The sequence below is a fragment of the Physcomitrium patens genome, chromosome 12, assembly GCF_059467195.1.
Source record: "Physcomitrium patens ecotype Gransden chromosome 12, ASM5946719v1, whole genome shotgun sequence".
Taxonomy (NCBI): domain Eukaryota; kingdom Viridiplantae; phylum Streptophyta; class Bryopsida; order Funariales; family Funariaceae; genus Physcomitrium; species Physcomitrium patens.
In genome coordinates this window covers 10097787-10123429 of record NC_143421.1, presented here as the reverse complement: position 1 = coordinate 10123429, position 25643 = coordinate 10097787, and the positions used below count along the sequence as shown (strand labels likewise).

Here is a 25643-nt window from a genome sequence, read left to right as displayed (position 1 = left end):
CTCAAATTATCTTCTTCAATAGCTTTTGTACCAATTCATGAGCATCATGGAGTTGATGTTATCTTGGCATATTATAACACAATTTTGAAATAATGTTTGCTAGTCAAATAGTGTAAATTATGGATTTTTTTCAAACTTCTTTTGCTTGATTTTTAGTGGACCTTGATTTGATGCAAATTGGTGGAAAACTTTCTAATTAGCCAATAGGTATTGAAGTGGAGATTCGGAAAGTCATAAAGGATTTTGTGTCTGAGGAGGCAATTGTCTAATAAGTTGTTGAAGAGCTTAGAATTGCTGCTTCTTGCTTGTGTGAAGTACTAGTAGAATTCTTGCACAAGGTAATAGTTCTACAACTTCTTTGTAATCTTGATGCTACTAATGATATGTTTTGATTGTTGCAGTTTATGAAGTTGATGTTTCAAACTTTGAATTTTTAGTTGATAAGCATTGGAATCTATTTTGTAGTAGAAAGGAAGAAAGAGGCTAATTATTTTACTAGTGCAAGTATAGCTACAAAGTGGGATTTAATGATAGAATCTTACTGCCATAAACAAAGGCAGAGAAAATAGTATGAAAAAGTCGCTTCTAATTGTTAGAATTGGACCTCTCCAATATTTATTCTGGCACTGAATCTTTTAAATAAACCCTTCTCCAAGGGCTTGATAAATATATCAGTCACCTGCTTAAGTGAAGGCACATAAATCAGCCTTGTTTCTTCCTTTTCAATTTTTTCCTTGGTGAAGTAATGATGTATGGCTATATATTTTTTATAATGATTTATATCCAAATTTCTTACTATCTTTATATTTTTTTTTAATATGGAAATAGATGGATATTGGTTTTTGTATATGTAGGCCAAAATCCTTTGAGAGCTTATGCAACCAAGTTGATTCTTTAGTTGCAGTAGATAATCCTATGTATTTTGCTTTAGAGGAAGAGAGAGCTATAATTGGTTATTTTTTGGAAGACCAAGTTATTGGATTTACTTCCACCATAAATACAAAATTTATTGTTAATTTTCCATCATATAGATCTCTTATCCAATCTAAGTTGATATAACTTGAGATTATTATTCTTGATTTTGTAATATGGAAAATGTTATAATTTAGAATACTTGTAATATATCTCAAAATATGTTTTGTTGCTATTAGATAAAAAATTTGTTGTTTTATGATAATTTGACTAATAATTCTAATTAAATAGAATATATTTGGTTGTAAATAGGCAAGTTGTATGAATTTTTTACTATAATCTATAATAGGTAGGATCCACAATGTATTCATACATGTTTAAGGTGAGTTTGAGTTGCTCAACTATTGTAGTGGATACATGTTAGAATCCTTTTAGATCAAAGTGGTGAATTACTTGGAGAGCATAGCTTTGTTGTGTCATGAATAGACCTTGTAGTACTATGATAATTTTAGTCTTGAGATAGAATGTTAGATCACTCTCTAAACTTTGATTTTTCAAATCTCGATTCCATTTGTAATTTAAATCAAGTAATCTATTTGATGCAATTTCTTATAAAGAAGAGATTATCTATAGAAAGAACTAAAAGGATGTTTTTTTTTTATTTATTTATTTATGATAAATAATATAAAGATTATAGTCTTTTTTTCTTTTGCTAAATCTTTGATTATATAGAAATAAATTGATTTTATCATACCATACTTTTAGTTCTTGTTTTAAACCATATAAAGTTTTATAGAATCAATATCACATCCATATGGTATATAGAATTGCCATTTGCGTTGTGCAAAAAGAATTAGTAGCATGCAAATGGTTTCCTATTCGACAATTGGAGCAAATGTCTTGTTATAGTCAATTCCTTCCTTTTGTTCAAAACCTCAAACTATTAACCTTGATTTTTTCTTTTATAATGTGCTATGTAATGTAACAAATCTATAAATCAAATTAAAAGAAGGTAATTTGCAACATCTAATATTAATAAAAATTTCCACAAAGAATAGTAATTTATTTTCTTTAAGAAAAAAATAAATATTATAAAATAAAAAAATTAAATTAAAAGTGGCTATTTTGCAACCTTTAAAATATAACAAAAGAAGCAAAATAATCCACTCACTTCTAAGATAAAACAATAAAGATAAATTAGTACTTTTATCAAATTATCAAAGATATGAATTATGAAGAATCAAAGGATAAATAGACTCTTGTGTTACTAAAAAATAATATATAATTATTCAAAAATAATAAAATATTAAATTAAAATGGCTATTGCCAAATACAAGAAAACTAGAAACTTCTTGAAATAAGACTAAAGATGAGAAATATGTTATTAAGAGTAAAAAAGACTTCACTTCAACCTCTATATACACTATCTAACTAAAAGTTACATGGCAATATTCTATAGGTCCTCATTCTATGGGTCGCACAGAGAAGAAAGGCTGCAAGACTTCCGGACCTGTCTTGACAAGAACCATGGAAAACTCTAGTGCTGCACAATATCACCCAAACGGAGCGGGAAGATGGCAAGCTAACCCACATTGTATCATGATGGCCAACCAACTGCAAAAATCAACCTCCCTCCTATTGCGCCCATCCTTCCACACCTGAACTCAAACTCACAATGGCCTAACTCAAACACCACAGAAACACTACAAAGAAATTATGCGACACAACCGTTGTTTGGGAATTTACTAATCAGGGACACGATGGGGACAGTCCTAGGAACCCATTGAGCCACACTGCTCTACATATGGGAGAAGAACGGAATTTTTACAGTCAACGACTTCTGGCACTTCCACCATCAAGACTGGATCCCGCTAGACTACCTCGGGAACAGAATACACTCCCGTGACATCGCAACACAACGGGAACAAGTCACAAACAGCATCCCCGGGAAATCATTAGGATGCTTCCCACCAGAATCTGGAGAATGGGTTACACGAGAAATAAACGGCCCAATCTCGATTGTATACCATATCCATGACAGATAGGAGGTTGGAGGGCCCATTCATATGAAGCCCTCGCAACTGAGGAACTCAGAAGATTGCCTGGCCGACAGTTCCGCATCCCACCTGGTAATCTAGAACAAGTTTGAGTACTCAACTAAAACTGTACGAGATATCGTTGATGACCCGACCCACCCGACCTTGCCAGATACCGAGTATGGCTTTTCAGTTCAGCTCCCATTCTATACCTTCCATGGGATCCCATCGATTGGCATTGGAACGACATTGGATGCGTCAAGGGCAGAAACTTCTACGCATACACTACAAAACTCGGATACAGAATTGGTCTGGCATCGGAACAAGGAGCTATGAAAGGTGTACTACCTCTCAAATCGAAAGGATACACAAATTCCCAGTGCAAGAAATTCATGGCTAGAGTGTGGCACTCGTGGCTACCACGTAAAGTCGCTTCTATGCATTGGTTGTTCCTTGCTGGAGGACTGCCGATTGGAGCGTGGCGCAGCCAAGCCGGATGGGATGGTCAATGCCGAGTATGTAACGACGCTGCCGTAGAAACAGCAGAGCATGCATTCATGAAATGTCCCATCCTTCAGCCTGCTTGGACATACCTCAATAATCTACGAGCGGAGGCCCACCTTTCTACAATACATGGCAACATATCCTACATGGACCCCAGCTTGAACTAGGCAATCCAGGAATCCAATCAAACGAATTGTCCTGGGACGCCGGCACGAACTGCATGGTAACTACAGAGACCTCCTGGGAGATACTCAAGAGCAATCTACTCTGGCACCTTTGGGTACAAAAATGCGGCCAAGAATTGAACCAGGAACCATTCAAACTAGGAACGGCACTCATCCATCATGGAAACAACAATCCATGTCGGAATGGCCTGCTGGTCCTCTATTTGCCAGTACAAGCGATCAGACAAACGGAAAGGAGAGTTGAAGGCAGTCTTTAACAAAGTCTAGACACAACAATGAATCTTTGCAGAGCTCGACGGATCCACTCTCCGCGCACTGTAAGTCACATCGCCCAAACAGAGCAGGAAATGCGTGAGACTCAACAATAACGCTTACACACAAGATGAACTACCCAGAGACTTACAAGCGGCACAGCGAGCGCCAACGTTCCAAGGCTCACTCGTGGCGTTCGAAGTGTACGCTAACACCGCACAACATCTAAGCCCCGACGACTACAAGCGCTGGATGAGCGATGGCCTCGGGTGCTTTTCGCTCGGACCATCACAACCTCGCGGTTCCCTGGACCATCACAACCTCATCCCACTTTGGCTCTCACCAGTGCCCAAATCATGGAACTGAGTCCTTGACTCAATGAAACACAACAGGCCTCCAAGCCTCAAAAGACTTGCACATTCCAAACTTGTCCACAAACCCAACACCCCCAAACCACCCATACACAATACACAACTCCCACTAATGCACAACCACACCGCAACACTACTACAACTCCATGTGGTCTCATGGCGATGATAAATCTCATTTCTTCTGCTCCAGCCACACCAAGTACGGCTCTACATGGAGCGATTCATATATTCATTTACGCAACTACTCCAACCTATTCCTGTATCCCCCTCCCTTGCGTTATAACAACAACAACCCTCGCATCACCCAAAAAGGTCCTGAAACAGAGCAGGATTCGCACCCGTCGGAGTGACGCCAACTTGCCGGGAGGCAGCATCCTTTTGCAAAGAATGTTGACGAGAAGGCCCTTTCTTGTCTGACACACCAGTCGATGGCGATAAACTTGAACTTGACTGCGCAAGCTCACCCAATCCCGCCAGTGGACTCAAGCTTGGCAATATATTCAAGTCTATCAGTCCTCCTTCAACCCCATTCGCGCCATCCATCCCACCACTGCGTCTATGGCTTAAAGATAGCACATCAGAATCACCTGCTAACGAGCTAGCACTCTGGGACACAACAGGAGCGCTGTCATACAAAGACATAAAATCCATCGTACTCTTTCCCAATCCTACTGATGTGGAAGACGCTGCTGTGGAAGGCACGCCGAGTAAACCTTCCAACTCCTTGAACGGATCGTACGATGCTTTAGCATCATGAACTGGTAGTGAGTCGTCCCCACTCATGTCCACCAGGTCCATCAGCGAGCTCGAGGCTTGCTTTGGCTCAGCTGCGCTCCAATTCTTCTTCTTTCCGCTCCCTGCCGCAGGTCTCGGAGGTACGCCCTTCTCACCGGGTCGAACATTCCCTGCTGCCTTCGACGCCTTCACTCCTCCCTTCACTCCCCCACTACTGCCTTTCTGGACTGATGAACCACCAAACAAGGATGCCGCCAGTCTCTGCTTCTCCGCTGGTATTTCCCGCTCTACCTTCTTTCCCTCGAAGCTGCTGCTGTAGATTTCATGTCTAGGCTCTGCTCCATCACCATCCCACAACTCTACAAATCAGCCACCAACCAACTACGTCAACCACATACACCCTACTGCAATTCGCCATGCTATTTCATGTTACCTCGCAATCACAAACCAGCATTAGCACGTGGAAACAACAATCTGCTCCCGAAGGCTCCATCAGCAACTCCCTAGTGCGAATGGTTCCCCCACATCATCCCGTAACAGCATACACAAGCAGCATACTTGCCCCGAATCAACGATCCATCGTCCAGAATGTAACTCATCTTGTTTCCATACGACGTACCTGCTGGACTGCTTTCCTTGTTGGAGCTCGCGCCTTCTGAGACACCACTATCACGCCTTTGTTGCTCAGAGGCTGGTGTGGGCGCAAGAGAAGGTTGAGAAGAACCTGACGTACGACCCCATTTCCTCTGCACTCCATCTAACCGAAGTCTTGCAACTTCGGGCCCCAGTAAGTCCACCTGTGAACTATCGGTCTGGTTTCTCACGCTTCGAGTAAGTTCAGTCACTGACTCCTCGAAGTCTGGAAGAAGAGAAGAGGGAGCAGCTGCAGAACCGGAGGGAATGGCTGCCGTCGGCGTTTCATACGCTTCGAACCGTAGACCGTGGGACGGCTCATGATGGCTGCGGCTGCTACTCACGAATGAGCTCATGCCACTGTCCACACCAAGCCGCTCGTTCTCATCCAGGTACGGACGGGCCCCATTGGCCAGAGCAGAATCCACAAATTCTTGTAGAAATGGCAACTCCCTGTCAAACTGCACGTTAACCCGCAAGTCATTTCATACTCAACATTCGTCTGCTGAAACGACACCCGCACCACGTATTCTCAAATCTTCAACCTTGTTGTAAACAAAACTTCACAAAGTCCAGCGACTCTACCTCGACGAGACTGTCAAAACATACAACTCGGTCTCCACCCGAGAAACTCGACACACGACATCCGACAACAGAATATCTTTGAAACACCAAAACACTCTTTCTTCACCCAAACGAACACAAATATTTCAATCCACAAATAAACTCTCCACGACTCAAGAAACAAGCCATACAGGAGTAACTTTCTATATTTTGCTCTAAACACACTGCACCCACGAAGACGTAACATCCCAAGCACCGACCGTGATCGTGCCCTGTCATCTTGCCAACTTCACACCCGGCGACCTCACCAGAAATCTCTGTAGAAGTTGAGTCCCAAACCAAACTCGCTCTACCAACCTACCCCTCACAACCACCTCATCCTCACACACGAGAAAGGAAACGCAGCCCTTCACGGCCAACGTATACACCTACCTCAATCTCTTCGCCACTTCCGTTCACAGGCAGCACCTTCCGCACGAGGTCCGCACCAAGTCCAAAGAATACCTGCAGCTCATATGCCCGCTGTTGTAGGTCCGTGGAGTGGGAGGCCAGCAGATCATCCACAAATGACCGACACTGTAACACCCGCCAGGCCCACGTTCTGTTAGACAAGCTTCCTGCTCTGGAATTTTCTAAAACTACCTCTATCAGTTCACACCGTCACCTCAAACACATCAAATTCTCCATGCGAACACAGATCTATCGCAATAGTACATCTACTCCCAACATCTCTTTCTTCAATATTATGTTCCATGCTCGACTCGTAAAACGTCCCCGCCGCTCAAACCGTGCCTCACCCGCTCGGCACATCTAATGACATCCACAAACGACCCCCAATATCATCCAATCCACCAAAGGACAGAACCTGTCTACAACCCAGGTGCCGACTTGACATCCGCAGCTGGACTGACCCTAGGTAGCTTATTGCTGAAAGACGATGAGAGCCAACGGAGATCACCTCGGGTATGAGCTCAACTTCTCTGCCCGCTCCAATCTCGAATGCGCATATCTTCGTGATTGCTGTGATTGCATATCCCTGACCGTGTCCAAGCCAACGGCCCCTACCGATTTAGAGCAGCAGCCACGGATTCCTTTACTGTAGGAAGGTGCGAACAAATGTGCATATTTCTAATCGCTCACAACACATGCGCTGCCAGGAAACAAACACACCCCCAACACGCTACTCGCTACGACGATGAATTCACCAGGCACACTAACCTGGGACCTACCTTCACAACGTTATCACCGGGATGAGCTTCGGCAACATCGCACAGCTTGCCAATGATGTCATCGGCACTATGAGTACCGTCAACAGTTCCGTACTCTCCCAATACCCAGCACGCAACCTGCACGTGCACAATGTGATCCGGAATCAGCCCCTAACAACAAACCACAAGCCTTTCCGTTGACATGGTGATCAAACGGCGAGGCTGACCTGGCATACCCTTGGAAGAAAGACCACAGAACCGGAAAGACCAAACTCGAGCTTCGCATTCACTCAGGGACCCACGGTATCCACACACTAAAAAAAATCAGTGTCACGCAGCTCACTCTACCTGCAGAAGAATTGATGGAAGCTTGGGCTCTGCTAGCAATTGCAAATAAGACTCCACCTGCATAACCGATATAACCCATCGCATCAGTCACCAAAGACTCAACATAACACCCACACTCCAGGTTTCCAGGAAAGATGACGTGGATTACGCATACAAAGAGAACACGCTCGTACGCCAAAAACTTTCACACAAGAGGTAGAGAATTTTACTGCGGACGATCTCAGAAGAGAATCAGCTTCTTCGTCATCTTCACCAGCGCCTTTCGAAAGTAGACGCATCAGATCGTGCGCAACTTTCACAGGCACCAAATCCCCTGCCAGCTCAAAAACTTGGTTCATCGTCTGTTGCAGTACGCGAAGCATCCCCCTCAAAGTTAGCACATCGTCACTGCAAACTCCGCCTACACTATATACTTCTGGCGAATGAGTGCCACTTCCAATCAAATGTTCACGAGTAACTGAACCCCTGCCATTTGAGGTAAACGTCCAGAATTACAGCCACCGCACACACTCAGAGGTGTTACCTGTATGAACCATTGATTGCTGGGTGCAAATCGCTCCGTCAGTTCAATGATGCGAGTGGCAATCTCAGTCTTGTTGTGTGCATCACTCAAAGTGCGCATGTAGCTTATCATGCGGTCGACTATTACTTCCACGTTACTTGACTTCGTCATTTTGTACAACAGATCCAGCGTCTTCCGCTTCAAGGTGTCATCTTGATCCTGCCAATAAGCAGCATAAACACACACATAACTCCACCATGTAAACAAAATAAACAGGGAAGCACAGCATCAACAATATAGCCACACTAGTGCATACACCTACAAAGCATCCAGTTCAATAGCTACGCTTGAGAGAAACCACTTCCAAACGCCGTAGAGGTACTCTTCTGCTGACACTACAAAACCCAAAACTTCCTTTCATCCCACTTATCACATCATAATCTCACCACTACCCATGATGATGATCATAATGATCCTCACAATGTTTTCAAAACGAACATTCCTAGCATTCAGAACTCAATGCGTACCATCATAAAACGATAAACAACTTTAAACGCCACTACACAAACGAAACAGTGTGGGCAGCTGGGCATACCTCGAGACAATCGATAACAGACAACTGGTGTTCCTCCGCAAAATCCGGATTGATTTCAATCACACGCCCCAACGCGTCTATGCCCATATACTTGTAGTTGTGACTGTCGCTCTAACCAACACAAATCGTTTTAGAACCGCATTCTCAGGTACATACGTCATCTCACATCTCTGTACTGAAAAGTTGAGTTGACCATCAATCATCTCCTCACTTCAAAACATAAGGTGGGAGCATGTGCAGCAACACCGCTCATTTCTCCAACTTGTCCACGTCCATACTGATGCGCTACAAAGTAGCATGCGCTCCAACTTCCTTTCAGCCTCGTCTCACAAGCCACCCTCTTTAAACAACCTCTCCAGCCTACTCCTCTCTATGCTCACTGCCACTGGATTCATTCTCCTCGCCTTTCTTCGACTACACAGCGTGCTTACGCACTGCTGCCACGAAAAACCCCGTCCATGCTCCAATTTCACACCATCAAGCCCCCTAACCAAACAATGATGTAACGGCCAATCCAGACGCGCACAAGATATCACTGAAACGGGTCGACTACGTGAAGCTCACCTTCAGAAAGCGGGACGTGATTTCAGCAGCCAGCCCAAGGAGCTTACTGTTAGCCATGATTGCTGTGATAGTGCAGATGCATTCATAGAGGATGGCATTGGTTATGTTCGACCCAGGGTCACCTTTACCAGGTTCGTTCCTCTTGATAACGTCCATCAACACACTGTACATATTCTCGCTCGCATGCTTGTCCCCTGCCCCCAGCAAAGCCAAGATTTTCAAAAGCTTGATCTGCACCCAACAGTGATAATAGCTCCGGTAAGTCTGCAACCAACTGCAACAGTAGCCTACTGGAACTAAGTAACAACCTGCCGCCCTGCAATGGTTGGAGTTGCAACACTCCAATACTTCCACACGGTTACTTCAAAACCGACCAGCAAAGACAACCAAATAACACCGTTCTCCTAGAACCAGCTAGCATCAAATGTCACCACATGTCCTCCTTGCCCTGTATATAACATCTGGCTGTCAACAGCAATTACTGGAAACGCAGATTGAGCGCACGACTGAACAACACACAACTCGTTGCACTCCACAAAGGTCAATGTAGAACAGCTTCTGGCTTCACACAACTGCTCATATGCACATTGAGCACCTGTATAAAAGGAGCTGGAGTGCGATGGTAGTCATACGCCCTTGGAAGTCGATGCTCTGCAACTTGCTTGAGGATGCTCACAAAGCTAGCCGTCAGGTTCTTGAATCCTTTCACGTCAGCCGAGACCAAGTCAAACAGAGCGCATAGTGCTGCGCTCATCACGCTTGGGTCCTTGTCACACAGAATCTGCATCACCACCATCATACTTCTCGTCAGGATGACAATACACCTGCTCGGGCTGCCGTGAGGCATTCAAAAACACCACTCCAAGGCATCTGCAAGAATAAGCGCACACACGACGATGACGTCCAAGCTGCCGCCCTTCCCAGGCGCAACCTCACAGTGGTTAAAAAACGAAAATCCTCGGAATGCACTCGTCCCACGCAACCCACCTGTCGAAACTTTGTCAGCAGATGGGACATCGAACTGGGAGAGCGTTGCTGAAACCTGTGCAAAGCCATCACAGCCTTCTTCCTCACTTGCTCCTTGGGATGCCCTAACAGGTCAACCACTTGAGGCAACACCGCAGGAATGGTCTCCTCATTGATCAGCTTGCACACAGCCGTAAGAGCAGCACAAACTACAAGATAGTTATCCGACTTCAGATCCTTTTGGATAGTGTTCACAATCAGGATTATTAGATCGTGATCCTCGTTGAGAAACAACGTCGTCGCAAGATAACCACTCCTTTTGCACAACAGATTGTCGTCGTGGGTCATCTTCACAGCATAGATGTACCCAAACGATGCATCGTGTCCCAACATTTCTACGTACACAAGCCGAATGATGTACTCCTTCATTTTCTTGCGAGGCACGTCCGGCTCCATTATCCGCTTCTTCAGGTGTTCGATCTCTGCCATCACAATACTCTCCTCCTCCGCCTTCGACTTGGCTTCTCCTATGGCCTTCACAAGATCTAAATACTCCTTGGAGGAAAGCCAATTTCCTTGAGTGCCCATCGACAGCTCCCTTCCTATGGTCTTCAACTGGTCGATCGTATTTTGTGATCTGCTTTCCACGAGAAACAACACAAAACTATGTCATCAAGCAGTCCAGCAACACCATCACCGACAAGTGATGAACCCCGACAGTTCGCCCAAAACCATCGCGGATGCATTCACACCCTTAACGTCGTAGTAAAAACATCCTGATCCACGAATCCGAAAATTACACCGGCCCGATGAGCCACAAAACAATATCACTGTGAAACCACGAAACGCTAGCTTCACACTGCACCCCTGGTAGCTGCGTCACAGCAGAAATACTCGTCCACAGGACTCCAATCTCCTACATGTGCGACAACTCAAACCTAGTCAGACAAACGGCAGCGATGCTACTCTTCCAAACTCTTTCAGGGACACGACTTGAAGGAACGATTCCTGATCCATATCGATAAGGTTTAGAAAAGAGAACCCATGCTTAAAAGCTTTCTTCATAATAACGTTCGCCCACGACTCCATTGCGGCCCTGCAACACGAGCATCCATTTTAGCACCATCAACCACAAATACTTAATAGGCGCTCAAGCCAATCTTAGCCATGATTCTAGAGCCATAACTGTGACGATGAGATTCCGAAGTTCAGATTTTCCGAGACCGAGGAATCTCAAACAATATCAGTGCATTCGTTTGGGGTTCATAAAAATATGTTTTCATCGGCTCCATGCTCCCTTTCATCCTGTTGTACTTGGTCACTCAACGCCTCCTGCTTTCATGATTTAATGTTTGCAGAGGTTCTGAGGCTTCCGAGTGATCATGGAGCAGTTTGCTGAGATGAATTTCCCAGATTTTTTCGTTGGACTAAAACCTACACCTATTAGGGTTTCTTATCAGCCTCACAATGCACAGGCTATTGTCTGCAACAAAACTTATTCCGCCCTGCTTCCGATCTCCGTCTTCACCCGCTATATTAATCACCACACTTGGCATCTATGGCCTCAAAGCATGGAATCGGTTCAAAATCTACACACCAAACAAGCTACTAGGCTGAATGATTCGCTGTTCAACGAGATTCACACGCATCGCAAATTACACTATCACCAAGAAAAGGTGACAGACGTCGAAGCTGGAGAAAAGGGTATGATTCCACGAGCTGAATACTAGAAGCGACTGCAGAGGTTCTCGACAGGCATCTGTTCGTCAATTTTGAAACTCTGGTTTGCCGCTGTGATCCTTCGGTACAGCTCGGACAACACCTATCACTCTCGCCACATAGATGGAATCCCAAGAACTCTTCAAGGTAAGGGTAGAGCAAGGCTCTAGATGCGTCCTAAACGCACCTTCTGAACAACCGTCCAACCTCTCGACAACAGAAAATGCCGCTTCAGAATCCCAGATCTCGGCTAGGGCCACTGCATCGCCAAAGCACCTACACCTTGTAATATCTTTTCAGCACGATCTCACTGACTCACATTCCAGAGTGCCACCTGAGGCAATTGTCCCGAAGAATCTTATTCAACACGCCCGTTTCACCAATCTGAAAATGCGACCCAATTCCATATTTCTGCAACTTTTGCTTGCGCTCAAACCCTAACTTCAATACTCACAATCGTCTACGGCATCAATCCAGTAATACAAGCTGAATTGTTTATTAGCAATATTTAAATGATCCACGGCTTTCTCTCGCGGCTACGCGATCGGCCCATGAATCAGGCTAAACTTACACACTCCCGATCTCTTGCATGTGCATACCACCGCGCCACAAGTCGAGGAAACATGGGATAGAATGCGGAAGGAAAACCCAAATCATTATCAGAGTAAAGCAATACAATGAAAATGCACACGCTTTACACGTGACACTACAGAATCAGCAAGCGAATCGGCAAGGCCATTCATCAAAACCTAAACCTCCACGTCAGAGAGTGTTCTCCTCGGAGAACCTGGAAGAATGAATAAGGAAATAGTATGTATAAACAACAACAACAACAACAGGAAGAGGGCGAGGAGGATGGAACGTGGGCGTAGGGCTGGGCAGGAGTGAGTGAGTGAGTGAGTGAGGCTAGAGAAGTGGAGAGGGTGGGAGGGAAGGGTCCCGAGGAGGGGTGAGAAGGAGAGTGGGAGGGAGGAGAGAGAGAGAGAGAGGAAGGAAGGAAGGAACGGAACGGAACGGAGGAGTGCGATGCTGCTACGTCGCACGCAGGCAGGCAGGATTGCACTCACTCCCTCGTAGAAGTAGAAGAAGAAGAGTGGAGAAAGTGTGTGCGGAGAGAGTTTGTGACGTGGTCTATGATTCTTCTTTCGTCAGAACTGCACTACTGGTAGTATTATTGATGCATGTATGGGCTTCTCATAATCACACTACATCATAATGTAATTGGATCAGTGCACAAGTTTTGTATAAAGTGATAGTCAATGAAGAGATATACAATTCACAATTGATTTTGGGGAGTGTAAAATTGACCCAGCCAGTTGTTAATCATCCCCACCTATCATCAGAATCACAAAAATATATATATAATTATTTGATTATAGCAATATCCATATGAAATAGATTGTCAACTATCAACATGTCATTATAAATATCATTAGAAGATCAATTGGATTAATCATGGACACTTGTTCTTGGATGTTTTATTAAAGATGTTTTACAAATGCCTTGTGCAATGTTTGTCAAAGTATTGTTGGCAATAGCAATGGCGCCTACTAGGATTGAATGTGAATCAAACATGCTTCACAATGTAACACTAAATACTTGAATCCTCACCTTGAATTGTAGTAGCATTGTTGAGTTTGCGTATGCAACATTGAAATCTCCCACTATGAGCTCTTTACATGTTCTTTGAAAGAGATTGTTGTTTTTTCAAGCACAATCCAAAAACAAACAACAATTCAATATTTTTACTTATTTCTTGTCTTCTTTTATTTTGGATTCTCACTTTGCAAAGTTGGATGTGCTGAGTGATTATAATGTAGACATTTGAAACTTGGTTTTGAGAGAATAAGCTTTGTTTTAGAACCTTGCAAACTCTTATTAAAAAGCCATTTCTAAAAAAATATTTGTGCTTCAATTATTGCATTCTTTGAAATTTTAAAGACTAAAAAATGTCTCTAATTTAAAAAGACTAGATTTAAAGAATTCTACTAAACTTTGGCATGACCAACTTGCTACTTAAACACCAATATTCAATTAGTTTTATGTTGTCAATTACTTTAAAGGTGCAATTTTCTTCTTTAATCTTCTACCTAGAAGTCATAAGTTGTCACAGATATACATATTTATTCTAATATTTATCTATATGATTAAATAGAAATACATAAAAATAAATTTATTTCATAATATTTTCTAGAATAGCTTCTTAGAAGCTTCATAGATGTTGCTTTGATTTTATATGTATTTATAGTTGATTGGTAAGTTAGAAACTTGGTCAACAAGTTAACCACGTATTGATAGCTTGTGGAACAAGCTAATTAGATGGCACATACATAAAAAAAAATCCTTGCAAGTTAAGATACGAGTCTTATAAACTTAACTCATTTAAGAGGTCATATAAGACATTGCCACGTAATTCCTAGTTTAGAGTATATATGGAGGCAAGAGTGAAGCCTTCTTCATTCTTGTCAATACCTTTCTAGTCTTTAGTTTTGTTTCAAGACTTTCTAATCTTCTTGTCTTTGGCAATAGCCATTCTAGTTTAATATTGTATCATCTTTGACTGACTTTTGAGTTCTTTTGAATGACACAAGAGTGTATTGATGATTTCTTTTTTTAAGCTTCATGTCCTTAACAGATTCACAAGAGTGCTAATTCATTGTTCATGTCTTGTTTTAGAAGTGAGTGAATTACTCCACTTCTATTGTTGTATTTTGAAGGTTGTAAATTACCCACTTTTAAACAAATTGTTTAGTTTCCTAAAATTAATATCTTCTTTAAAGAGAGTAGATTATTTATTTTTGGAGAAATTTTTATTTGATATTAGAGATTGTAGATTACCCTCTTCTAATTTGACTTGTGGATTTAGTAAGTTGTTTGAAAGGAAAAGAAACATCATCAATGCTACATTTTGCAAAAGTAGTAATAGATTTGCAACTATTATTGATCTTTAAGAACTTATTAATATTCTTAAAATAAAAATTTTATACATCACAATTACCAACTATGGAAATACTAATCCTATACCTATAGAAGAAGTTTAGAGTTTATATCAAGAAGTTGTACTATTGAAGGAAGAAAATAAATCAACCTCACAACTAAATCTATGAAGTTTTGCTTCTACAAGTATGATAGGAACAAGGATTAATATGCTTGAGAAGTTTCATGGAATAAGATCAAAATTTTGAGGATTTTTACAACAAATCAAGTTCTATCTAAAATTGCATCCATTCCAATACCTTGATGGATTTACTCAAGTTGGATTCATAAGTACACTTTTATTTGAAAGTATTTTTATTTGAATTTTTATTTGTATTTTTGATGGTAAAAGATTTACAACTCTTTTATTATTTGAATTCATTCTTAAAAGTATTTATAGCTATATTCAGAGAATGTAATCAAGAAAGAGTAGCAAAAATCAAGTTCTTATCTTTATGATAAAGATCATGATCAGTTAACATATATGTTGTTGAATTCCAAAACCTTGCTTATGATATGGATTGAAATGACAAAGCACTCATCAATCAATTTTGATTTGGATTGAAGGATAATATCAAAGTTTTATTATTGACGATATCATGTTGTAATACAATTATATGGTAAAAGATAATAATATAGATCTTATTATAGAAGAGCCAAGTTAAAAGATAAAGTAAAAAAATATGGATAAAAGATAGGAAGGTAGTAAAACTTTTAGTAGTAATGCTATCTTTTTAGAAAAGTGACTTCTACTTACTTTGTAGGGCTATAAATAAGGCAAATCAAAGTGGATTGGAAAAATAAATGATATAAGCATCTTTAAAAAGAAATTAAGATTAAATTCTAGCAAAAATTACCTAGAAAAACAAGATATTGATACCTAGAGAGGGCCGGTTATGAACCAAGGTCAAAATCAGACCCTAAAGTAGAAAACCAAGACTTGACAACAATATTGGGGTTCTTTGGTAGATCAAAGAATGGGATTAGAGAGCAAACTTAATAAGATTTTGATGAGCATTGGTTTTGGAGTGATTTGGATTTGTATTGACTTTGTAAGAGCTTTGCAAAGTCAAGGGTTGTTTTGGGTGACTCTGGATTTGTGAAATAAAATAAGAGATACTTTTTGGAGAATTTCGTAAGTTTGGCAATAGATCTACAAGTGAAATTTTGAAGTTTTGTGTCTTTATATGTTTTCAATATATTTTGTGAGTTTGAACTTCATCAAAAGGATGGATTGAGGGTTATTGAGGTTTAAGTTGATTGGGGTCTTAGAAAGTAGAGCTTTAGGCCTAGTGAGGGTTTCTAAGATTTCTTGCAATCTATCAATTAGATTGGAGTAAAAATTATATATATATATATATATATATATATATGGATAGTTGACTTATTTTTCTGTACATATGAGATATTTGAGATGAATTGAACAATTCAATAAGAAGATATTGGTGCTAGAAATTCAATATTTAGATTGGAAAAAGAGGCTGACCACCATCTGAACAAATATTAGGATTGATCTTCTTTTTGGTGACTTCGATCTTCTTTACAAAATTTGTATTTGTTTTCAATTTAATTGTTGAGAGGTTTATAAATTTTGAGTTAAAATTGATAGTTCATTCATTAGTTATTGAAGTTTAAATCTATTGTAGAAATTACTTGGGATTATTTAGGATTTGGTTAGGATTTGTTAAGGATATGATTAAGATTTGTTTAGGATTCATTTAGGATTTATTTAGTATTTTTTAAAGATTTGTTTAAGATTTTTTAAGGATTTGTTTAGGATTTGGTTAGGATTTGTTTAAGATTTGTTTTGGATTTGTTTAAGATTTGTTTTGGATTTTTTTAGGATTTATTTAGGATTTGTTTAGGATTTGTTTAGAGTTTAGTTAGGATTTGTTTAGAATATGGTAAGGGTTTGTTTAGGATTTATTTATGATTTCTTTAAGATTTTTTTTGAATTTATTTAGGGTTTAGTTAGGATTTATTTAGAATTTATTTAGGATTTTATTAAAGTTTGTTTGGAATTTGTTTAGGATTTGGTTAGAATTTGGTTAGGATTTTTTTAGGATTTGACTAAAATTTGATTAAGGTTTCTTAAGATTTTTATTGAGATTTGGTTAGGATTTTCTTAGGATTTATTTAAGGTTTTATTAGGATTTGATTAGGATTTGACTAGAATTTGATTAGAATTTGATTAGATTTTAATTAGTATTTAATTAAGATTTTTATTTTAATATTTTTTTAAGATTTCTATTTTAATATATTTTTGAATTTCTATGTTCTTTCTTTATGATTCTTTAAAGATCTCTATGAACACTTTATATTTCTTATATAATTTCTTTAAAATTTTGATTGAATTTGATTGATGTTTGATTATATTTGCTCATCTTTAATTGTAATTTTTTTAAGAATCTATTAGATTTGTTAGGACTTGTTGTTACAATTTTTCATTTTATCTTCCATAGCCAAGTGCTTGATGCATTCTCAAGCCAAACACCACACAATACGACAACAATATCATAAGCAAAATCTTTGAAACAATTAATTGTTCAAGCTATTACATGCAACAATCAATTATTTGAAAGGTGTCAAGAACAAAGACTTGATTGAAGAAGAATAAGACAAGTAGTGACAATAATTCCTAAGTTTTTAAAAACTTATTTATTAAGGCCAAAACCAATACAAATTAATATGATATATTTTAAATTATTCACTACGCAAAAAAAGACTTGGCATCATTAAGAGGTTTTTTGCTTATATTATAAAAAAATTAAGCATACTATTCAACATTATCCAAAGAAGAAATGCAATCATAAAATGAGGAGCATGATTGCTGAAGAAGACAATGTATCAAAAAACAAGTTTCTCCAACTACAATACGGACTATGCAGGTAGAATCATATACAACATTTAATTAATGTCCTATTTTTTCCTTAGATCCTTCACCTTGTTTTGCAATAGATATATGTTAAGGATCTAAAAATCACAAAGTCTTTATATTATTAGATTTAGAAGCCTCAGTTTGTTTTGTAGATAAATTTTTTGTCAAGAAACAAGAAATATCTTTAGTTAAGAAAACTAAATCAATATATATAAAAGTCATAGATAGTTTTTTATTATCTTTTGGAGATATTATTCATAAAACACTTATTTTAGATGTAGTAATTAAAGATCATAATTATATAATAATATTTAATGTGATAAGATCTTTCAATCTACTTATTTTAGGATTAGCATGATTAAAAAAATATAACCCTCAAATAAATTGGATTTTTTATAACCTTAAATTTTTTATACTTTAATCCAAAATTATGATAGTAAAGTAGAAACAGATAAGTCTAGTACATCCAAATTCTTATTGGTAGATGTAAGAGCTTTCATGTATACAACAAAAGAAGAACTATCTTTTGCTATATATGCCACATCTATTTTTGATGGTAGAAAGACATCAAGTGGTATTTCTAATCAATATTAAGATTTTCAGGATGTTTTTAAAAAGAAGAATGTAGACATTCTTCTAAAGTATTAATCCTATGGTTATATAATTGATCTACAAGAAGGAGCTCAACCATCATTCAGACCAATCTATAGCTTATTACAAAATGAGTTAGCTACACTAAACGACTACATTGATGAAACTTAGCTTAAAACTTCATATGCCACTCAAAATCTCCAACACAAGCTCATATCTCATTTGTGAAGAAAAAAGATGGATCTTTATGAATGTGCATAGACTATAGAAGACTTAACAAGATCACCATTAAGAATAGGTATCTCCTACCTTTGATTTCAAGACTTTTTGGCTAACTCAATCAAGCAAAGATTTACACAAAAATAGATCTATGAGAAACATATAATCTAGTCTACATTAAAGAAAGAAATAAGTGGAAGACTGCTTTTTGAATCAAGTATGGATATTTTGAATATAATGTCATGCCTTTTGGACTTGTAAATGTATTAGCTGCTTTTTAATATTTCATATAAGATGTCTTTCATGAGTTTCTTAATGATTTTATTGCCTGTTATTTAGATAATATTTTAATCTATTCTAAGAATACAAAAAAACATAAATTTCATATTTGTCATGTGTTACAAAACTTTAGAGATGCATGATTATATACAAAGATAGAAAAGTATGTATTCTACACTATTTAGGTTGATTTTTTAGAGTACATCATTTCTAACAAAGGATTAATGATAGATCTTAAGAAGGTCCAAAATATCATTGATTAAACAGTTCCAAAAATAGTCAAAAAATATGTAATATTTTTTGAAATTTATCAATTATTATCAAATCTTCATTAAGAATTTTTTTCAAGTTGCGGCTCTTCTTATACATTTGAAATGTAAAGAAAAACTTGAGTAGAGTAAATAAGTAAAAATATCTTTTGAAGCCTTGAAGACAACATTTATTTTTACACCAATTTTGTATAGCGTTGATTTTTCTATGGAATTTTTTATGGAAACAAATGCATCATACTTTACTAAGGGTGTTGTTTTATTACAAATAGAAAAAAATAATAAGTTCCACTTAGTTGCTTTTTATTCTAAGGAATTTTTAAAAAATAAGATTAACTACAAGATCTATAACAAAGAGCTTCTTACAATTGTGGATTCATTTCAAAAGTGGCATCATTATTTAAAAGGTACTTTTAGTTTAATTATTATATATACATATTACAAAAACCTCAAGTACTTCATGACAGCATATGTTTTGAATCATTGCCAACCTTCTTGGAATATGTCTTTATTAAGATTTGATTTTAACATCACTTATAGATCCAAAAAAATAATAAAGTTTATCAAATTTTCTTTCTAGAAATTTTTGATTTGTACTTAAAGAAAAAGATATAGCTTTTGATCAACAAACAATAATTTTTTTGAACATAGAGCATTTTCATCTTTGAGTAATAAAATCAATATTGACTATAGATTCAACCTTTATCAAGCAAATTCAATCAAGTATGCCTTTTGATTCTGTTGTTTATGATATCAAGAACAATTCTTTTAAGTCTTATAATACTTTTAGGTTCAAGTTTAAGAATAATCTACTCTATTTTAAGGAAAAATTATATATTTCAAAAGACAAAGCATGATTACATATTTTTCAAGCTCAGCATAACTTTTTAACAGTCAGTCATTTTGGATATAATAAGACTTTAGAGTTAATATTTAAAGATTTTTAGTAGTTTCAAATGTGGAAGGCAATCAAAGACTTTGTAAAATCCTGTGATATTTGTTCAAGATTCAAAACTCCTCGTCATCGACCTTATGGACTTCTTCAGCCATTACTTATTTTGAAACAACCATAGTCTTTTTTTTCTATAGATTTTATCATGAATCTTTTAATCTTAGATTTATAAAATTCTATATTTATAATAGTAGATCATTTTACTAAGATGGCATATTTTATATCATATACAAAATCTATGACAAATGAAGAAACAACTAAGTTTTTTCTTAACACTATCTATTGCTATCATGGATTGTCCAAAGATATTATATTAGATAGGAGGATTCAATTTATATCAAGATTTTAAAAAATTCATTTCAAAATATTAAAAATAAATATAAAGCTTTCTTTGGCTTTTTATTTTAAATTGATGGGCAAACAAAAGAGGGAATCAAGTTCTAGAGTAGTATTTGAGGTATACCATCAATTATCATGAAGATGATTAGACAATTTTTTTGCCATTGGCAAAGTTTGTATACAATAATTTGGTATATTTTTCTACTCAATAAACATCTTTTTTTGTCAATTATAGTTATCATTGATAACTTAATACTTTTGACTTTTTAAAAGTTGATAATTTTATAATAGAAGATTTAATAAATTATTTGTAATAATTATATGCAAGAATGAAGGCACAATTAAAAGAAGCTCAAGAATGACAAAAGAACAATGCGGATGCCTATCACAAGGAACAACTACAATTCAACATACACAAAATGATATGGCTACTTCATGACAATATCAAGACCACTTGTCTTTGTGATAAGTTAGACTATTGTAGGCTTAAACCTTTTCCTATTAGTGAACAAGTCAATCTTGTTGCTTATCATTTATATCTATTGGAGTCCATGAAAATCCACCTTGTATTCCATATGACCTTTTTAGAACCATATAAGATAATGAATATCTTGAGCAGATGACAAATGCCACTTCTTCCCATAGAAGTGGATAATAATAAAAAATTTGATATGGAAGAAGTCTTAAATTCAAGGCAGCACCAAAATAGATTAGAATATCTTGTTCAATGGAACAAATATGATATTAAAAAATACACATGGGAGCTAATAAAAAATCTTATAAATGTAATAAAAAGGATGAGATTTTTCATTAATAACATCTATTAAAACCAAGATGAAGAATAACAAATCTTTACTGTAATAGAAATCAGATTGAAGAAAAATAACATTCTATCTTCTACTCTTGTTTGGTACTATTATACATTTGTAATGTTAAAAAGAAGGAAAACTAACAATCAACAGATTCAATTCAAGAGCTATTACTTGCTAACTTAGAAGATAAAATATTATGATTGTTACAATCTTCAAGATGACGTAATTGAGACAAAGATCGTCAAAAGAAAGATATCTTTCTTCAAATAGATGACAAAATATAATGTGTTTGATATCACAACCTTAGAAGAAACTCTTGATGTTTAGTGATTTTATTAAAGGTCAGAACAACTTTTCATAGTATTCCAAATATTTAATTTGAAGAGAGTTACAAAGGCCACAACAACAATTAAATAACAAGGTAGTCTTTCCACCATGGTATGAGACACTAAAAATATTTGAGAGGACCTATCAACGATCTTTGAAAAAAATAAAGATTAAAATATATAACAAATACAATTCATTACATCTTAAATTTCTTCAACATATGATGACCGTTCTTTATGGAACTTCTCTCTAGAAGAGGAGATAATGTCACAAACATATATATCTACTCTAATATTTATTTATATAATTAAATAGAAATACATAAAAATAAATTTATTTCATAATATTTTCTAAAAGAACTTTCCAGAAGCTTTATAGATGATGCTTTGATTTTATATGTGTTTGTAGTTGATTGATAGGTTAGAAACTTGGTCAACAAATTAACCATGTGTTAGTAGCTTGCATAATAAGTTAATTAGATGGTACTTATATATGAAACTTATCTTGCAAGTTAAAATATGTGTCTTGCAAAGTCAAATCATTTAGAAGGTCCTATAAGTCACCACCACATAGCTTCTACTTAAGTATATATATAGAGGCAAGAGTGAAGCCTTCTTCAGTCTTGTTAACACCTTTCTAGTCTTTAGCCTTGTTTCAAGACTTTTTAGTCTTCTTGTCTTTGGTAATAGCTATTTTAGTTTAATAATATCATCTTTGAGCGATTTTTTAGTTTTTTTGAATGATACAAGAATATATTAAGGATTTCTTTCTTTGAGCTTCATGTCTTTGACATAAATTCAAAAAAGAATTATTATTAATAAATCCTACTATAAAAAAATATTAATCAAATATATAGGAGTAATATAATTACTATGAATACTTTTGAATTAAATCAAGCTTCTAAATTAGCGTTGGGCCGAGATGTGCATGGTATTAATCCAACATCGTAAAATAAAATTGCATCTAGAATTTTATATAAATTTGAATATTGTTATAATTTTAAAATAAGTACTAATATCTACAACTCAATCAAAGAGATTTTACTTTGATGTCTTCAATTCAACTAATATCTATGATATCAACAATCCACTCAATTCAAAATGATTAGAAGGTTTAGGATATAGCTAAATGAGAAGATGGAAGAGGAATGGTGAGAAATTAAAAGTCTTAATTTTTTTTCCTATTTTTCTTATCTTTTTCATATTAAATCTTAATTTTAGGAAGAAAGAAGAATAAGAAAAACCATTTTCAACATCTTTGAATGAATATGACATAGTCAACGAGAAGAGTAAGAATTTAAGATCTTCATCAAGACTCTAGTTGTCACTCTTGCTATTTGTTATACCACTCTTACTAACTCTTGTTATTTGTCATGGACTAAAAACACAACCTTCATAAGTTTGAGTAGCCAAATGGCAATGGAACCTTAGCCTTGAGCACTACTATGGTAGTTGACATAATTTGATGCTTGCACAACCAACAAGTTTGAAGATAGAATTCGGCGTTATGCCCAAACAAAGAAGAGTATGCCAACTTATAAAGTATGTGCCCACCTCTCTTGTAAGAGACAATGATGCGTTGTCTTTGGCATAAATGCATGTGGTGATGTTATATGAGAATCCACCAACAAGAAGTTCCATTATGATTAGCTAAGTAGACAATATTGTGAGCGCATGTAGCCATGTGGGTGGAACCAATTGTAGCCATGTGTTGTGTGGTTTGTATAATAGTAAGTAAAAAAAAAAAAAAAAAATCCATGTGAAAAGTTTACCTATAAAGATTAGATTTGTAAGTTTAAAGGATTGTGTCAATGAAATATTTTCTTATTATAGTTGCTAGATTTATTACTCTTAATCATACAAAATCATCTCTTGTGTAATATCTCTAATATCTAACTCAAACTATTTGAATTAGACAATTGGTAAGAACTAATCCACAAAATCAAGGCCTATGATATGCAAGTAGATGTTGATTTGAAGCTTGAACCTCTAGTTGAAGAATTTTTTTTCGTCTTGTAAGCCAAATTGAAAAAAGAAGATAATATTATTTATTCCATGAGTTACCTTCTAATTTTGTTTGTGAGCCTACCTATCAAACGTTTGTCTTTGAAGAAAGCTCTTGCCAACCTTCTATGGATATGTTTTATTACATGGGACTAGATCCCTACTCAAAAAAAAGTTCATCCCTTTTTTTGAAATCATTTTTTTTGAAATATTCCATACTATATGGAGCATTGAAGGGAGTGGTTAAGGCCGGGCATTTGCGCAGACAGTAAGATCTCCTCCAACTAGACTGTGTCGATCTTATACTCCCATGGCAACATATCCAACACAATGGACAACTTTCCATCTATACCAAAATAAAACAATCATCAATAATCAATGCACTAGATACCGCAGTATTCAGTGGCAAGAGGTCATATCATACACGCCTACATGAATTAAAATGTTGATGCAAGATACATCCACCACGGTCACTTTGACAGGTCAGCTATCCGAATTAACACATGCAAATGGAACAAAGTTACCCTTTCATTTCTAGGGAGGAAAAACCACTCAGAAACTTAATGCTTAGCAGGAGCCTTCATCCCAACCTGAAAATTCCCTCCATCTCCGTATCTTCAATGAATGAACCAAGGACTTCATCAACGTCCTGCAAGAACAGGAGATACAAAATGAACATCCGTAATTATTAATGTTTCACGATCAAGCTTTAAAGGATACATTTGGTCCATTATCAGATCGAAGCCAATCAAAATTCGAAGAACTTGCACACACAGTGCAATGAGTATAATTGATCTGTGAAAGTAAAACGTTTTTTATGTGTTTAAAAGAGAAATGATTAAAGAAACTACAAATAAACTTACATTCACATTGACAGATGCAGCAGTTTCGGCTTCAGCATCTGATGTCTAACGAGCTGCAGCAGCAGCCGGTGCAGCACGGAGGCGGCCGAAGCGGCACCATTCTTGATTTACAATCCCACGCTTGGAATTAAGAATCTAACCAGTGATGGAAACCTAATAGGAAACACATAATCTACGGCGAGGCATTCAGCACCTCGTTCAAGAGAGCTCTAACGCGTTCCATCGACAGAGAGACGCGAAAATTTCGTGCAGACCTCCGTCCACCTTCAAAAAATAAATACGCCCAGCGTTAATTATGCTAATGCTTACTATCCAACACTTCGTAAAATCCCAAAATCAAAAACATAGGACCACATTCACCTCAAAACACAACGACCCAGAACTCACCTAAGTCCAGACAACTCTGCAACATGCTTGTACCACCTCGCTAAATTCTGATACTCCGAGGGCACGCTCTTCACCTTCGCAAAAACTGCAAAGTCATCCCCAGAGACCTGATATCTGAACCCCATATCCAATGAAACCAGCCGAAAGACATGCTAAGCTTTGACTCTTCTACCGCAACCCTGGCAGCACCTCAAAGCCATCTAAAAGACACAAGGAAAAAAAAATAAACAAAACAAATCTCTTCTCTCGGCATAATTTCTGCATTACTAGACTGCAACTTACAAAGAAATATAAATAAAATAAAAAACTATTGGTAGCAGGACAGTCAATCATACACCCACGCACCATGCAAACATACCCGCTAATGTAGCTGCGAGTGAAGAGGTACTGATCGAGCATCTTCAATCCCTCAGGCGTGGAGAGGTCGTCGAATTGGGCAGCCATTCTGCGAATTGGGAATGCAAGCAAGCAGGCGGCAACACTCTCAGCAGCATTTGAAGCTTTAAGTCCTTGAAGCTTCGAACGCCATGGCCACGAAGGAGAAGGACTTATTCCCGCGTGTATCCTTCCACAGCGGAACTATGTGCTCTATCACCGTTTCACCGCCTCCGATTTCACAAATAGCCCATCGCACTACTCTTGACTTCCTTTGGA

The 25643-nt window shown here is 37.3% G+C and overlaps 2 protein-coding genes across 3 annotated transcripts; both read right to left on the bottom strand.

The window, feature by feature from the left end:
• Window positions 1-4409: 4409 nt before the first annotated feature.
• LOC112289570 (AP-4 complex subunit epsilon) lies at window positions 4410-13184 on the bottom strand. 2 transcript variants are annotated; one of them, XM_024534838.3, is made up of 15 exons: window positions 12666-12806; window positions 12282-12428; window positions 11418-11471; window positions 10397-11012; window positions 10005-10190; window positions 9410-9640; window positions 8846-8956; window positions 8272-8469; window positions 7958-8089; window positions 7749-7805; window positions 7422-7538; window positions 7151-7228; window positions 6625-6768; window positions 5615-6089; window positions 4410-5354 (listed from the first exon to the last, which is right to left on the bottom strand). In XM_024534838.3, the coding sequence occupies exons 3-15, from the start codon at window positions 11462-11464 to the stop codon at window positions 4561-4563; spliced, it is 3186 nt and encodes a 1061-aa protein (XP_024390606.1). In that variant the 5' UTR covers window positions 11465-11471; window positions 12282-12428; window positions 12666-12806; the 3' UTR covers window positions 4410-4560. The 2 variants fall into 2 exon arrangements, with proteins under 2 accessions (XP_024390606.1, XP_090110991.1); XM_090254865.1 differs by having other exon boundaries at window positions 4410-5330; window positions 12282-13184.
• Window positions 13185-24137: 10953 nt separating this feature from the next.
• On the bottom strand, window positions 24138-25453 carry LOC112289408 (elongation factor 1-delta). Its single transcript, XM_024534589.3, has 4 exons — window positions 25348-25453; window positions 24990-25103; window positions 24603-24866; window positions 24138-24388 (listed from the first exon to the last, which is right to left on the bottom strand). Exons 1-3 carry the CDS (start codon window positions 25431-25433, stop codon window positions 24812-24814), a joined length of 255 nt encoding a protein of 84 aa, XP_024390357.1. The 5' UTR covers window positions 25434-25453; the 3' UTR covers window positions 24138-24388; window positions 24603-24811.
• Between the last annotated feature and the right edge of the window lie 190 nt (window positions 25454-25643).